The 17,236-nt window shown below is 42.2% G+C and overlaps 1 protein-coding gene across 2 annotated transcripts; it reads left to right on the top strand.

Annotated features, from left to right (window-relative positions):
- Positions 1-8,104: 8,104 nt before the first annotated feature.
- PRPF38B (pre-mRNA processing factor 38B) lies at positions 8,105-16,620 on the top strand. 2 transcript variants are annotated; one of them, XM_038541136.1, is made up of 8 exons: positions 8,105-8,678; positions 8,996-9,146; positions 9,403-9,455; positions 11,479-11,547; positions 11,842-11,993; positions 12,074-12,134; positions 14,066-14,289; positions 14,566-16,620. In XM_038541136.1, the coding sequence occupies exons 1-8, from the start codon at positions 8,400-8,402 to the stop codon at positions 15,425-15,427; spliced, it is 1,851 nt and encodes a 616-aa protein (XP_038397064.1). In that variant the 5' UTR covers positions 8,105-8,399; the 3' UTR covers positions 15,428-16,620. The 2 variants fall into 2 exon arrangements, with proteins under 2 accessions (XP_038397064.1, XP_038397065.1); XM_038541137.1 differs by lacking the exons at positions 8,996-9,146; positions 9,403-9,455 and having other exon boundaries at positions 8,107-8,678.
- The last annotated feature ends 616 nt before the right edge of the window (positions 16,621-17,236 follow it).

The raw sequence follows: 17,236 nt of genomic DNA, 5'->3' as shown, positions 1-17,236 counted from the left end.
ATGAGCCTGGGTGAATCTATATGACTCCATGACTCCTTCCTTATCCTCCATTCTTTTATTGGGATGTCTGACTGGCTCAGTCGGTAGAGCACACAACTCTTAATCTCAGGGTCATGAGTTCATGAGTTCAAGCCCCTGATGGGCATGCAGCCCACCTAAAAACAAAACCCCAAAAAACACATTCTTTTTGCTTCAGGGCCTGCTAACTGCTTGATTTTCTGTTCCATTCAAATCCCAGCAAGGGTCTGGAAGCCCCAGCTCATCTCATTCAGAGGGAGCCACATCACAGGTCACAGCATGTGGATCTGTACTACCTCTGGTCCAAGTGGCCACGGCCAGATGGCCAAGGTCACCAGGTATATATCATGGCCACATAGGGTTGCCCTCTCAACAGCACTAGGAGTGAAACAGTTACACTTAGAAGGGGCAATGGGTGTGCAAAAGCCACAGAGAGGAGGTTGTTATTCACAGTTATTCTCCCTTAAATGATTTTCAAAGGTTGAGGTAGAACCTCTGAAATATTCCTTATTTCTTGTGAACAGCTTAAAATAAATCTGGTATCAAGTTTATGACCCATCTGCTGAGTAGATCTATCCCCTCTGTAATCCTGGCCATGCTACACAGTTGGCAGCCACACAAAAATGTCTCTGGCAAAACGCTGTATCACAATTTAGATTCCTAATGGGAAGTAAAAAGACAACAGTTAGATTTAGAAAATAAGACTGCAATAACGTTTTTTAAATTGTTTAAGTGTATTTTATTTAAATTCAATTAATTAATATATAATGTATTATCGGTTTCAGAGGTAGTCAGTGATTCATCAATCTTATACTTAAAAAAAAAAAGACATTTACTTAATTTATTTGAGAGAGAGTGGCAGAGAGGGGGAGAAGCAGGCTCCCCACAGAGCAGGGAGCCTGACACAGGGCTTGATTCTAGGACCCTGGGAGCATGACCCAAGCTGAAAATAAATGCATAACCAACTGAGCCACCCAGGCATCTCGACTGCATTAACATTTTTAAGGTGGATTTTTTTATCATTTACATATTTTTTAAGATTTTTAAAATTTTATTTATTCATGAGAGACACAGAAAGAGAAGCAGAGACACAAGCAGAGGGAGAAGCAGGCTCCCTGCAGGGAGCCCAATGAGGGACTTGAACCCAGAACCCTTAGGATCACAACCTGAGCCAAAGGCATACACCCAACTGCTGAGCCACTCAGGTATCCCCCTCTATACCCAGTATGGGGCCAAACTCACAAGAGATCAAGAGTCACCTGTAATACCAACTGAGTCAGCCAGGCACCCCTAGTAATTTTTAAATTTCAACTCATACCTCTTCTGATTCAGTACTTTGAAATAATAACCAATAAATAAGGGTAGCTTTGTCCAATACCCTTGATTGTTTATTTCCACATCCCTGAATGTGCATATCAGATTTTTAGTTCCAGGGTACCTCAGTCAATGGCATCTTATGTTACTCTCGATTTATAGTTCTAAATAGTAAAATGTTCAAAACACCAGAACATTTATATTAATTACACATGGTAGTTATTTTAATTCTTTACTCATTTATTCATGAATGATACATATTTATTTTTTAAAGGATTTTATTTATTATAGAGAGAAAGAGAGTGTGTGAGCATGGGGTCAGGGAGAGGGGGAAGGAGAGGGACAAGCAGACTCCGTGCTGAGCTCCATCCCATCACCAGAGATCATGACCTGAGCCAAAAATCAAGAGTCAGATGCTTCACTGACTGAGCCCCATGATAGATATGTATTGAGCAGTTACTACATGAAAACATGCCAGGCTTTTTCTTTTTTTTTTTAATAATAAATTTATTTTTTATTGGTGTTCAATTTGCCACCATACAGAATAACACCCAGTGCTCATCCCATCAAGTGCCCCCCTCAGTGCCCGTCATCCAGTCACCCCCACCCCCCGCCCTCCTCCCCTTCTACCATCCCCAGTTCGTTTCCCAGAGTTAGGAGTCTTCATGTTCTGTCTCCCTTTCTGATATTTCCTACCCATTTCTTCTCCCTTCCCTTCTATTCCCTTTCACTATTATTTATATTCCCCAAATGAATGAGAACATATAATGTTTGTCCTTCTCCAATTGACTCACTTCACTCAGCATAATACCCTCCAGTTCCATCCACGTTGAAGCAAATGGTGGGTATTTGTCATTTCTAATGGCTGAGGAATATTCCATTGTATACATAAACCACATCTTCTTTATCCATTCATCTTTCGATGGACACCGAGGCTCCTTCCACAGTTTGGCTATTGTGGACATTGCTGCTATAAACATCGGGGTGCAGGTGTCCCAGCGTTTCACTGCATCTGTTCTTTGGGGTAAATCCCCAACAGTGCAATTGCTGGGTTGTAGGGCAGGTCTATTTTTAACTCTTTGAGGAACCTCCACACAGTTTTCCAGAGAGGCTTTTTCTTTTTGTAAGAAATTGATGGAGGGGTGCCCGGGTGACTCAGTCAATTGAGCATCTCCCTTCTGCTCTGATTGGGTCATGATCCTGGGGTCCTGGTATCGAGTCCTGGGTCAGGCTCCCAACAGGGAGCTTGCTTCTCACTCTGCCTGTGTCCCTGCCTCTCTCTGTGTTTCTCATGAATAAGTAAATTTTAAAAATCTTTTAAAAAAAAGAATAAAAAAAGAAAAAGAAAAACAACAGAAACATAAAGGATAGAGTAACCAAAGCAATTTTTAAGATTTATTTACTTATTTGAGAGTGGGAGCACGCAGGGGGGAGGGAGAAAGTTTTTTTTTTTTTTTTATTTTATCTATTTCCTTGAGACAGAGAACAAAGGGAGGGTGAGAGGGAGAGGCAGACTCCCCACTAAGCAGGGAGCCCAATGTGGGGCTCGATCCCAGGTTCCTGGGATTATCATGTCCTGAGCTGAAGGCAGATGATTAACCAACTGAGCCACCCATGTGTCCAAGGGCTAATAGATCTTTTTTTTTTTTTGAAGATTTTTTTATTCATGAGAGACCCACAAAGAGAGAGACATATTTTAAGGGTTTTTTTTTTTAAAGTAAGCAGTCCACCCAACTTAGGGCTTGAACTCAGGACCCCAAGATCAAAAAAGTTGCATGCTCTATCTACTGAGCCAGCCAGGTGCCCCAGTCTAGGGTAACCTGAAACCTGTTGTGTGTTTTTTTTTTAATTTTATTTTTAATATTGTATTCATTTATCCATGAGAGACACAGACAGAGACAGAAGCAGGCTCCATGCACCGGGAGCCCAACGCAGGACTCGATCCCAGGTCTCCAGGATCGCACCTTGGGCCAAAGGCAGGTGCTAAACCGCTGAGCCACCCAGGTGTCCCGGTAGTTCTTTTTTTTTTTTTTTTTAATGTATTTATTTATGATAGTCATCACAGAGAGAGAGAGAGGCAGAGACATAGGCAGAGGGAGAAGCAGGCTCCATGCACCGGGAGCCCGACGTGGGATTCGATCCTGGGTCTCCAGGATCACGCCCTAGGCCAAAGGCAGGCGCTAAACCGCTGCGCCACCCAGGGATCCCGTGTCCGGGTAGTTCTTAAACATAAAAGCACGAATCATAGGGCAACCTGGTGGCTCAGCGGTTTAGCGCCGCCTTCAGCCTAGGGCGTGATCCTGGAAACCAGGGATCGATTCCCGCATCGGGATCCCTGCATGGAGCCTGCTTCTCCCTCTGCCTGTGTCTCTGCCTCTCTCTGTGTGTCTCTCATGAATAAATAAATAAAATCTTAAAAAAAAAAAAAAAACACACACACACAATGAGGGACACCTGAGTGATGACATACCTCTTAGAATGGCTAAAACAAAAACAACCTATCATGCCAAGTGTTGGTGATGACATGGTACTACTGGAATTCTCATACAGTGCTGGTGGGACTGTAAAATTGTACAACCACTTAGAAAACAGTTTGGCTGTTTTATTCTTTTTCTTTTATTTTTAAATGAGATTTTATTTTTAGGCAATCTCCACACTCCACATGAGACTTGAACTTACAACCCTGAGGCAGCCAGGTGTCCCTTGACTGTTTCTTTAAAACTTAGAGGCACTTGGCTTGCTCAATTGGCTACACTTCCAACTCTTGATTTTAGCTCAGGTCATGATTTCTAGAGTTGAGCCCCACAACTGGGTCTGCACTGGGCATGAAGCCTGCATAGGATTCTCTCTCCCTCTGCCTCCCTCACCCTGTGTGTGCTCTCCGTTGAAAAAAAAATTTTTTTTAATATATATATATATTTTAAATATTTAAAAGTTAATCAGGGATCCCTGGGTGGCGCAGCGGTTTGGCGCCTGCCTTTGGCTCAGGGCGCGATCCTGGAGACCCGGGATCGAATCCCATATCGGGCTCCCGGTGCATGGAGCCTGCTTCTCCCTCTGCCTATGTCTCTGCCTCTCTCTCTCTCTCTCTCTGTGACTATCATAAATAAAAATTAAAAAAAAAAAAGTTAAACACATGGGACCCCTGACTGGCTCAGTTGGTAGAACATGTGACTCTTTATCTTGAGGTTGTGAGTTTGATACCCATATTGGGTGCAGAGATTATTTAAAAATAATAATTGAAAAAATAAAAGTTAAACACATCAAATAACAGTCACTCTACATTTAGGTTTGTAGCCAAAAGACACAAAAACATATTTACACAAAGGCTAGTACACAATGTTGATAGCAATTTTATTTATTTATTTGATTTGATTTGATTTAAGGGGCACCTGAGTGGCTCAGTCAGTTAAGCATCTACCCTTAGCTCAGGTCATGATCCCAGGATCCTGGGATCAAGCCCTGCATCGGATCCTTGCTCAGTGGGGAGCCTGCTTCTCCCTCTGCTTCTGCAACTCCCCTTGCTTGTGTTCTCTCTCTCTCTCTCTATTAAGTAAATAAAACCTTTAATTTTTTTTTTTTTTATTTAAGACTGAGAGAGAGCACAGAGGGAGAGGGAGAAGCAGATTCCTTGCTGTGCAGAGCCCAACTTGGGGCTTGATCCTAGGATCATGGCGTGAGCTGAAGGCACGTTTAACCAACAAAGCCAGCCAGGTACCCCAGCAGCTATATTTATAATAGCCCCAAATTAGATAACCAAATGCCCATCACCATATGATTGAACAAACTGTAGGAAATCCTACAATTGAATACTATTCAATAATAATACATATATAATCTTATAACCTGTTGATACAAGCAACAAGGATAAATCTCAGGCTTGTGCTGACCTAAAGAAGCCAGGCAAAAAAGAACGAAGTGTATAATTCCATTTATTTAAAATTCCAGAAAATGCAAACTGACAGAAAATGGCTGCCTGGGGATGGAGTTGAAGGAGACATTGATTCCAAAAGGGCACAAGATAACTTTTGGAGGCAGTGGAAGGTTATCTTGATTGTGGTTGATGAGTGCTGTGGTCTGAATGTATCCCTGCAAAATGCATACGTTGAAAATTTTTTTAAAGATTTTATTTATTTATGAGAGACACACAGAGAGAGACAGAGACACAGGCAGAGGGAGAAGCAGACTCCATGCAGGGACCCCAATGTGGGACTCGATCCCAGGTCTCCAGGATCAGGCCCTGGGCCAAAGGCAGCACTAAACCGACCCTAGCCACCTGGGCTGCCCTGAAATTCGAAGTCTCCAAAGTGGCTGTATTAGGAGGTGAAGGCTTTGGGAGGTGTTTAAATCATGAGGGTGGAGCCCTCATACATGGGATCAGTTTTCTTATGAAAGAGATCCTAGGAGGTTCCCCATCTTCAGCCATGTGAGTACAGCTAGGTGTCAACTCTGACCAGGGAAGAGCATGTCCCTTGATCTTGGTTGGACTCCTTAGCATTCAGAACTGTGAGAGGGATGCCTGGGTGGCTCATTGGTTGAGCATCTGCCTTTAGCTCGGGCACCTGATCCTGGGGGTTCTGGGATAGACTCCCATATCAGGGTCCCGGGAGGGAGCCTGCTTCTCCCTCTGCCTATGTCTCTGTGTATCTTATGAATAAATAAATAAATAAAATCTTTAAAAAACTCGGTTCAACATTCTTTTTCATTGTATTTTCAACTTAGTAATTCATTAGATGTTGGGATCATCAATTTTCCTTGGTAAGTACAGTGATATAAACTAAGTATAGAAAAACAAGATCTACTAGGATGTGAAAACCACTTCTCTCAAAGCTTCAGTTCTTTATTTTTAAGATTTTATTTATTTATTCATGAGAGAGACAGACAGAGAGAGAGAGAGGCAGAGACACAGGCAGAGGGAGAAGCAGGCTCCATGCAGGGAGTCTGATGTGGGACTCGATGCTGGGACCCTGGAATCACGACCTGAGCCAAAGGCAGCCGCTCAACCACTGAGCCACCCAGGTGTCCCTATTTATTATTTTTTAAAAGATTTTATGTAATTATTAGCATGAGCACAAGTGGGGGGCAGCGGGAGAGGGAGAAGCTCTCTTTTCAGCAGGGAGTCTGACTTGGGGATCAATCCCAGGACCCTGAGATCATAATGAGTCGCAGGCAAGATGCTGAACCTTAACTGACTGAACCACCCACGTGTCCCTCCAACCATTTATTTATTTATCATTTACCTTTCCTTGCATTGTCATACTAGGTTATCCCCGTTTACCTCCTACTTCTGTTTTCTCCCTCCTGGTTCATCTTTATGCAGGTATGGATTTTCCTCTCCTCTGTATATGAGGCATTGAAAAGTTAGGACCTCCAGTTTCCAACTTTCAACCCAGTGTCTAGGAAAGAATAAATGATAAAAAAGTGCCACAGGGGCACCTGGGTGGCTTCAGCCAAAGAGCGTGTGACTGGATCTTGGGTGGTGAGCTTGAGACCCACGATGCAAGTGGAGATAAATAAGACTTAAATTTTAAAAAAGGGGGGGGGGGGTCACAGGAATCATATATGATTAAGAGTGGAAATGGTCACTAGGTTTTAGCATGGCAATGAGGATGTCACTGAGTGAGATCTCGGGTAGGGGTGTTACACGTTTGGGATGAAGAATCTGGCAATGCTCTGAAGCATGATTGGAGCCAGAGAATATTATTTGGGGGTCACAGGTGTAATCGCGGAGTCCTGGGATTTAAACGCCAGCGCATTCCTTGTTTCATCGTGGCCTCCCCCAGCCATTACTCCATCGGCGGCTCCCGTCCTGGGCCGGTCACCGTCCAACGAGTCTGGCCCTCCTGCTTCTACAAACCCCCAGGCTGAAACTGCCCGGTGACAGCCCCTGTAGAAACTCCAGGGCTCTCGGCAGGCTCTCCTAGCTCCCCCAAACCAAGAATCTCCTCTGGGTTAACAACAGCTTTTGAGCGACAAGAGCTACGCGTCCTCCCGCCCGCCTCTCCTCCCCGCGCCCAGAAGGGGCCGCAGAGCCGACGGGCTCGAGCGGGGCCGAGCGGGGAGGACAGACAGCCCTAGCCCACGCCCCCACGAGCCCGCGACGCTCCACACGGCAGCTGCATGAGGCTTCCCAATCTTTTTTTTTTTTTTTAAGATTTTATTTACCAATGATAGACACACACACAGACAGAGGCAGAGACACAGGCAGAGGGAGCAGCAGGCTCCAGGCAGGAGACCGACGCGGGCCTCGATCCCCGGTCCCCAGGGTCACGCCCCGGGGCCGAAGGCGGCGCTAAACCGCTGGGCCGCCCGGGCTGCCCAAGGTTTCCCAATCTTACAACCGAATAAATCTGAGGACGCAAACAAATAGTGCCGCCGGCGGACAGAAGGCTGTAACCACTGCGTCGGAACCACACGGCGGCACGAAGTCCGCGTCACCATCCCTTTCAGGGAATCCAGAATCGGTAACTCGAGAGCCTGGAGCGCTCCGTAGGCGTCGAGTCACGCATTCGCGAGCATCTATCCCTGCGGCTCGCTTCCTGCCCGGCTTTCGAGAGGAGGAGGCGGGCCCCTAATCCAGGCACTAAGACACACGAGGTGGGCGCCCGAGCTCCCAGGGTAACCCTCCTAGGAGCCTCGCGCGGAAGACCCCGCAGGGACCGCGGCGCGCACAGAACGCGCGGAACCAGGAAGAGGAAGGCCCCGCCCAGCCGGGCGTCCCTGATTGGCTGCCGGCCCGCTTGGAACTCTGGGGCGGGCGGCGTCACATCCGCCGGGCCCGCCATCTTGTTCCCAGGGGCAGTTGGCGGAAGAGATCGCGCTCCGTGGCCGCCGGCTCGCCTTCTGCCGGGAGTTCTCGCGGCCCGCGCTTCGGCGTCTACGTTCGCCTCAGGGTCCTTCTGTCGGCGTCCCCGTTGCCCTCCCTCACCCAGCTGGGGGACAGCGAGGCGGCCCCCTCTCCCGACGGCGTTCCATGGAGTAGGGTCCCGGACCGTTGTCCCGAGGAGCGAGATCGAGCTTGGCCCCCTCCCCCTCCCTCCTCCCTCCCTCCTTCCTTCCGCCGCAACATGGCTAACAACAGCCCCGCGCTGACAGGCAACTCGCAGCCGCAGCACCAGGCGGCGGCGGCCGCGGCCCAGCAGCAGCAGCAGTGCGGCGGCGGCGGCGGCGCCACCAAGCCGGCGGTCTCGGGCAAGCAGGGGAATGTGCTGCCGCTGTGGGGCAACGAGAAGACGATGAACCTCAACCCCATGATCTTGACCAATATCCTGTCGTCGCCTTACTTCAAAGTGCAGCTCTACGAGCTCAAGACCTACCACGAGGTGGTGGACGAGATCTACTTTAAGGTACGAAGCGTCTAGGCCTGGGGGGCCGGGGCGGGCGGGTCAGTTCCGTGGAGGGGTGTGGAGGAGCCGGGCGGAGGCGGCCCTTGAGGTCTGAGCGTCCGTAGGCGCGGGGGGTTGGGTGGGGGAGCGGTGCTCCGTAGTCGGCCAGGGAGGGGTCAGACGGGCCGCCCGCCCTCTCCTTTCTTTTTCAGATTTTTAGGGCTGGGAGAGCCCGCCACCATTGAAGTCTCTCCTCCCCCAACCTCCTGCCCACCCCTGGGGGGAGTTGGGCGGGAGGGGTGGGGGAGGGGAGAAGAGGGTGACTGAATCCTCTCCAGTTCACAGCTTTAAAATTATTCCTTTTGACGTGGATCTACTCAGCGCCAACTTGTTGGTGCTTCTCCCGCTCACCCCGGGCCAGGGCGTGTATTGACTTCGATGTTGGCCTCGTGTTGTTGGTATTCTTTATCCGATCCAGACAGGGAAGTGGTCAGTGCGAGTGTCGGGTGGGGGTGGGAGGGTTGAGGGTGGAGAGGTGCCAGGGCAGGAGGTGTACAGAAGGCCTGGAAAATTTCCCAGCAGGAAGTCAGGAGTAAGTGGTCTCAGTTACTTGTGCATTGGGCTTGTTTAGAATTATCTGGGCCCTGGGCTTCTGCGGCAGGGTCGGTGCTGGCTTGGCTGTGCTGGGGAGCTCACCTGGCGCCTCCTCACTGCACTCTTGTCTCAGTTCTTGTTTCGTTAGCAGGATTGACTCAGTCTTGCAGCGAGGCTCGGAGCAGCCCAGGGTCGCAGGTAGAGGTATGCACTATTAATCATGCTCAATCGCCATAAATGCATTTCCCTGGTTAAATGAACGGCTAATTAGGTACTTTTTGGCCATTGGTTTTGGGCTTTTCTTCACCAACTAGATAGGTTTTCTCCACTTCCCTGCAAATTATGTAGTTTTAAAAATATCTTCCAGGCCTCGTAAGGTTAATTCATATTTTAAGGAATGTTAATAGTCTTAATGATCTTTAAATATTTTAGCTAGAACATGTAACAAAACACCATCCATTTTGAGTATTTAATTCTTGGAACATTTGACAGACCACAAAGTATTTTCTGTGATCTGAACATACCTGTAGAAGTGTTAGCAGAAGGAAATTCTCTTTATTTGCTTTTAGGTTATATTCTGCCCACAATCCTCCCCCCACCCCACCTCTTTAAGCGATTAGGGTATTAAAGGATTTTTTTTTTTTTTGAGATACTAGTTTTTGATAGAAAATGATACTTTGAGAGTACAGTTCAACTTTGGGTATGTAAACTACACTGAAATTTTGTTATCTTTTTATAAGAGTATATTGTAAGTAATTGTAGTACTTTGAACTAGGTTTATTAGCTTTTAAAAGGTAAGACCTTTTTCAGCATGAATACAGTATGGTGGATATTCTTAGTTTTGTGTAGTAAACTTAAAAAAAACCATGGAAAATTGGGTTCCTGCTCTTTCTGTAGCAGGTTCTGTTTAGTAACACAGGCAGATGTTAATGTGATAGAGGAAAAGCTTGTTTTCAAATTTCAAATACTGTGTTTTGAAACAATTTAAGATTGTACTAGAAATTATTTAAATATAGTTTAAAAATTAAAGATGGAGGCTTTGTTATCAGGATGTCCAGATTAAATAATCATTGAAATATGTAGGCTTCTAGTTTTAAGTCAGTTTTGTGTTGCATCCCCCCCTTTGGCTGGCCTTTAAGGAATTGAAACATCTTTCATAGCAAACTGGGGGAAGGAAATGAAACCTTATAGCAGTGCTGAGCCTAACAGTGTAATGCTTACATTCAAATGCATGCTTTTCTGTCTGAAGCCACTGAAAAAGGCTATAAAAATGTAACCATGGGTGGGTGAAGCTACACTTTTAGGAATGCATAGTGAAAGAACAGGATTTTACTTTGATTTTGTTTTAAATTAAGAGAAACAGATCTTTCTAAAAGACCTTGAGTTATGTGTTACCAAATTAATATTCTTTCTTTGCTATTTGTAGGTAAAGTATGTGGTTTTTATAGGGTGCTCATCTCAACAAAGATACTGTATCAATTATACTTAATATAATGACTAGTCACACTCAGTTTTTAACAGTTTATACTGTTTTTCTGGGGGAAAACTGAATTGGTTTACATAATTAGGCTGAAAATAAACCCAACAAGAATGATCTTTGTAGGTGTGGCCCTTGTAATTTCATCTTTAATCAGGAACGAACATAATGCCTATTCATGGTAAAAAAAAATGTACAGTTTCATAATTTTGCATTAGAAGTAACTTGTTGCTGTTTAACATACTTAAGTCATTTTTCTTTATTTGATGTAGAATTTTAAATCATAAAATTAAGAGCATTATTTTTTGAAATACTAAAACTTCATTGATGCTTCAAGTTGAAGCCTTAAATCCATTTTAAAATGAGAATCTTTATTTTTTTAAACAACTCAGAGTAAGATACAAAATTTTAATATATTATCACGTTTTTTACAATTATATGAGATTCCTAGAAATCTCTTGGCTCAACAAGAATCAGCTCTCTACAGAGCTGTTTTAATGGAATTTCTGCTCATGAAACTGTTGAGGTTTTTGCCAAACTCTGGCAGTTTTATTGGTGCTTTTAAAAAAACTAAGCAGTTTTTCAAAGATGGTTTATATAATGTATGTAAGCAAAATATATAATGTCAATACACTCAGCTTCCAAACTTTTGGAAGAATCTGCTCTATTATGGACTTGGGTTTACTTTAATCATAGCTTTAAAAAAATTCGAAGTATGAATGTTTGTTGTGTTCCTCTTTTCTATTTCAGGTCACGCATGTTGAGCCGTGGGAGAAAGGAAGCAGGAAAACAGCAGGCCAAACGGGGATGTGCGGAGGGGTAAGTAGAAGTACGTGCATTTTTCAGTTTTTCTGTGTCTGATAACTAAGTTTATATTTAGGAAACTAAAAGTGACAGTTACTCAAATGACAGTTGGCAAAGCTTAGAAGTTTTGCTTTTATCTAAATCCAGGTGGCTCGTGAATGGGGTTAAAACATGCTGTTTAATAATGCTCTAATGTTAGTTTTGGATCATATCTTGTTATTACTACCTAATGGAATTAATCAATTGGTGTTAAATATCTCTGTTTTTTTACTACCTTTTTTTTTTTTTTTTTAACTGTTTCCCTTAAAGGTTCGAGGTGTTGGAACAGGAGGAATTGTTTCTACAGCTTTCTGCCTGTTATACAAATTATTTACTCTGAAGCTAACTCGTAAGCAAGTGATGGGTCTCATAACGCACACAGACTCTCCATATATTAGAGCCCTTGGATTTATGTATATAAGGTAAGCATGCATTTATCTACATTTCCATTAAGTATATCATTTTAATTCATGTAAACCTAATCAATCTTTTGTAATTCTAGGTACACACAGCCCCCTACAGATCTATGGGACTGGTTTGAATCCTTCCTTGATGATGAAGAGGTATGTCAACAAGGGTAATAATTAGTTTTCTTCTCATTGCTCTCATGTTTTTAGTATCTTTTATTGGAGGCTTAATGTTTTTCACAATCTCCTGTAGTTAGGTTTACTTCACTCTTACTTTTGGAATTGCTGTCCTTTTACTAAGACATAGTGGATTTTATATATCATTAAGTTTTTTAAAATTTCTTATTTCTTAATTGTTTAAATGGTTTTGGTGACTATTAAATTTTTTCTTCCTGATTACATTTTGTGTATTGCATTGATCTTGACTTGTACAGTTGATAGTAATTTTTTAAGTGGGCCAGTCTCAGGATTGAGGTGTTAAGACATGCCCGTACAATACTAATTATAGTGCTTTTATTCTTTTGGAACTTTTCAGCTCTCTACACTCTAACTTCTTCCATGTATCTTAATACTCCCACTTGCGTAGACGTGCAGAATTGAAGAGCTGGGTGGGATTTCAATAGGGTGAGAGTTTAGATGATATATCCAAAATGATCAAAGTATTTCAATTCTAGCTACTTTTGGAAACATTGCTGTGTCATATTTAAATCACAGTTATGTATTAATATGCTTACACAGTGATGTCCAAGATCTCAAAAAGGTACTTCATACATACCTGTATTATCCATACATATGCCCCCCACCACTTTGTATTTTAAGGTTCATAGCATAAACTTTGAGTCCCATGCTTCAATAGTACTATTTAAAACATTTGTACAAAGAATTTGTTGAATTAAAGGATAGTTCTAATAGGTCTTCCTAGTGTGTTTTTATATTATGTGCACACCTAAAACTCTCTTGTAGACATGGAGAATTTTAGTCTGCCCTTTTTTTTTTTTTTTTTTTTTTTTGGCAGGGGCTATTTACTGAATTACTCATTTTCCTGAAGAAGCAAAAAATGTATTAGGTGATAAATCACAATCTTTAAAGTAGTTTTTCTTTTTAGAAGAGATTTTTCAGGCCAAAACACTTCTCCCTTCTATATTTAAAAAGCATGTCCCTCTTCGTAATTGGTATTGTATTAGGTTTGTTTCTGAATGCTTCTATTTAATCTGTTTTTTATTGTATTTACAAACCTTAGGATCTCTATTTAAGCTAACTTATTGTTTTCTTCCTTAGATATCTGCAGCGATTATATTTGGAAATACTGTATATCTGAACACTTAAATGTGTGTGAGTGCAAGCAGTTTTACCTTTAGCTCTTGTTTTCCTGTTTAGATAACAAATCTCACTTTCCTTGTGTGCTTGCACTATAGGTTTGGGACTGACAATAGCTGACTAACATGTCCTGAGCTGTGAGAGGGCATAGCAAGAAGGCCTTCATGCGGTAATGACCCTTTTCAGAGACAATGGTCATCATGGATTATGCGTTTCCAATTATTTGTTCATTTATTTATTTTCTACATGACTCTAAATTAGAAACCTCACTGCTTCATGGCAGTTGGTTTGCTATTGCTTCCAGTTTTATGAGGGCTTCATTTTATATTAGAGCTGTTAAAAGATAATCTTTAGAGAGGATTGTCTGAAGTAGTTCATATGCAGTTAGGCTACAGTGCTAGGAATGATGTGTGCAAATGTGTCCACAGAAAGAAATACATACTTAGTAGGTATGTGGAATGTTAATTTAAGTTTATGTTCCACAGAGTTTAGTAATGTAAGGGGCTGTTTCATGTTCCTGTTAACTGAGTGAGATCAATGCTCTTTATGCCCACGAGGCTGCAGGATTTGTTCGCACCTGCATGCACACACTTAAGCCCAAGTATTTCTCTGTATCATTCATTACCAGATTAGTAGGGTACACAAATTAAAATTTTCGTTAGAATTTTTTGTATTTGAGATTCCAAAGATGGTAATATTTTTATAGTATTCACATATATATTGAAATTATTATTTTTTTGACGGCTAGGGTATCTTTTGTGTTTTTGTAGGACCTAGATGTGAAGGCTGGTGGAGGCTGTGTAATGACCATTGGAGAAATGCTGCGGTCTTTTCTCACAAAATTGGAGTGGTTTTCTACCCTGTTTCCAAGAATTCCAGTTCCAGTTCAGAAGAATATTGATCAACAGATTAAAACCCGCCCCAGAAAAATCAAGAAGGATGGGAAGGAAGGTCCTGAGGAAATAGACAGACATGTTGAACGCAGGCGTTCCAGGTAACGTACCTCTTGGAATTACTTGAAAGATAGGCTTTATAAAAGGTCCTCGGAGATCAGCGGCAAATTCTTAGAAAATTATCTGTATGCTGTTCATTTTATGAGTTTGTCGCTTTTAACCCTGAAAGGTTATTTTCTGCCTTTTGGGGCCTTTAATCGTTCCTAACATGTCTATGTAAGTTGGGGACCTAAATAAATAACACTCTCAAAAGTAAAATTTTTAGGATATGTTTTATTTGTTGAAATTTTCTTTTTCCTTACTTTATTAAATATTAGGTCTCCGAGGAGATCACTGAGTCCACGGAGGTCCCCAAGAAGATCAAGAAGTAGAAGCCATCATCGGGAGGGCCATGGGTCTTCTAGTTTTGATCGAGAATTAGAAAGAGAGAAAGAACGCCAGCGACTAGAGCGTGAAGCCAAAGAAAGGGAGAAAGAAAGGCGAAGATCCCGAAGTATTGATCGGGGGTTGGAACGCAGGCGGAGTAGCAGGAGTAGGGAAAGGCATAGAAGTCGTAGTCGAAGTCGGGATAGGAAAGGGGACCGAAGAGACAGGGATCGGGAAAGAGAAAAAGAAAATGAGAGAGGTAGAAGACGAGATCGTGACTATGATAAGGAAAGAGGTAATGACCGAGAAAAGGAGCGAGAGCGATCAAGAGAACGGTCCAAGGAACGGAGAAGTAGGGGTGAGGTAGAAGAGAAGAAACACAAAGAAGATAAAGATGATAGGCGGCATAGAGATGACAAAAAAGATTCCAAGAAGGAGAAAAAACACAGTAGGAGTAGAAGCAGAGAAAGGAAACACAGAAGTAGGAGTAGAAGTAGGAATGCAGGGAAACGAAGCAGAAGCAGGAGCAAAGAGAAATCAAGTAAACATAAAAATGAAAGTAAAGAAAAATCAAATAAACGAAGTAGAAGTGGCAGTCAAGGAAGAACTGACAGTGTTGAAAAATCAAGAAAACGGGAGCATAGCCCCAGCAAAGAAAAATCTAGAAAGCGTAGCAGAAGCAAAGAACGTTCCCACAAACGAGATCACAGTGATAGTAAGGACCAGTCTGACAAACACGATCGTCGAAGGAGCCAAAGTATAGAACCAGAGAGCCAAGAAAGGCAACATAAAAACAAAGATGAGACTGTGTGAAGTTTTTTTTTTTTTTTTGTAAAAGTGGATCACATTGAATCCTATAAATGTTTGATTAAATCTGCTTTCTTTTTCTTCCTCCCAAGTTGAGATTGTGCCGTAGTTAAGCACTCTTCAAGCTCCCTGTAGGCTGCATTTTCATTTCCTCTTTTGTGTAGGGAAGTGCCTTTGTAATCCCATTTATTGCATTGATGTTTTCACCCAATTGTTGAGTTTGATACATGATGCACAGATTGTTCTTGCATTTTTATTGTTTAATTGTTTTTGAGATGTACAGTCTGTACATATGTCCTGAAAATGTTTTAATTCCTTTGGCATGGTTGCCATGTTGGTTAAATTTGTATAAGGCAATAAACTGCCGCTAATTCTATTTTTGTTTTGTAGGTGTGGGATTATGGTTTGTGTACTGAAGTTAGCATGGCTGTGCTTTTCATAATAGAATGCTAAAGACTTTGAGAATGGATCTTGGATGTCTATTCTGGGAGAATTGTGTGCTTTCAGTGTACACGAGGGCAGCAGTTGTAGGATTAACATTGTCCACTGTATATTCTCTTGGAAGGCTCTTGTTTAATGTGTTACACTTAATATTCTCCACAGTTAACTTTTAGATTCATGACAAGGTAGTTTCTGAGGCAGAAGTTTCAATTAGGCTGTGATTCGATCAAAAGTCCTTTTAGCATTCTACCTCAAAGGGACACTGTTATTATGCCTAAAATATATTCACTTAGTTTTCCTTTTTTATTTGAAAAAATACATGTCATGTAATCTTTTTTCTCGAATTTCTCAGATTTTAAAGTACTATATTAAAGGAAAAAATTAATGTCTAAAGCCTAGCATTCTTGCAGCAACCCTATACTAACGTGAAATTGGGAGAGGGTGGGGCAGATGAGTAGAGAAATCGATTCAAGCCTCAAGCTTCCAAAGGATTTTTATAAATGGAAAAAACTTAAATTATGAAACAGCTTGGTAATAGTCTCCTTTTTTTAAAATTCAAAACTTTTTTATTGATAATGAAGATTGCTGTTTTGAGTTTTTAAACTTAATCTAGGACAGAGAAATATTAAAAGTAATGCTATGCTGCATTATTTAAGATTATCAGATTATTTGAAAGATTGTTCTTATGACTTGTATTCTGATTACAGAGAACGATCAACGATCATGAGTGTGGAATAAATACTGGATTAAATCCTTTATTCTGGGTGTTGGCTTCCCCCCCCTTCCCCTTTGTCAACATTTTAAATATTTTTATTGTGGAAATTTATACAGTGTTAGAGTCACACTTTGTGTAGAGGGTTGGATATCTCAGTGCCCAGATGACCAGTGAATTTTAAACGGGTAGACTAGAATTGAATTGGATATGTGATAGTCAATAATATTTACTAGGAAAAAAAATATTTACTAGAGTTCTTAATATCAGCAATTCCTTTTGTCAGTGGGTATTCTGTGTGTCGCTAGGTTCTTTTCAATTGGGTGATTACTTAATTTTCACATCAAAGGTGCTTAATGAGATACTTTGCACTTGGATTACATACTAGAATCATTTAAAATTTGGACCTGAGGTGACTTTTATATAAGACCACTCCTCCAGTTTTTTTAGAACAAGAAATTGAGGTCCGAGGTGATTTGTTCAGTCAACAGCAAGACTAAAAGGGAGTGTTCCAGACAGTGTATGTAGACCATCTTCCCATGTTTGATCTCACTGTTTATATTGGCCAACTCGATGGGCACTCGGAAACCACCTTGCAAAGTGTTACATGGGGCAAACAAGTACATTTGGAAGAGTCCTTCATATGTGGGCTTAACATTTGT

This window comes from Canis lupus, chromosome 6, assembly GCF_011100685.1.
Source record: "Canis lupus familiaris isolate Mischka breed German Shepherd chromosome 6, alternate assembly UU_Cfam_GSD_1.0, whole genome shotgun sequence".
NCBI classification, from domain to species: domain Eukaryota; kingdom Metazoa; phylum Chordata; class Mammalia; order Carnivora; family Canidae; genus Canis; species Canis lupus.
Note: the sequence above shows the minus strand (reverse complement) of the source record. Positions and strands in the feature narration are given on the sequence as shown.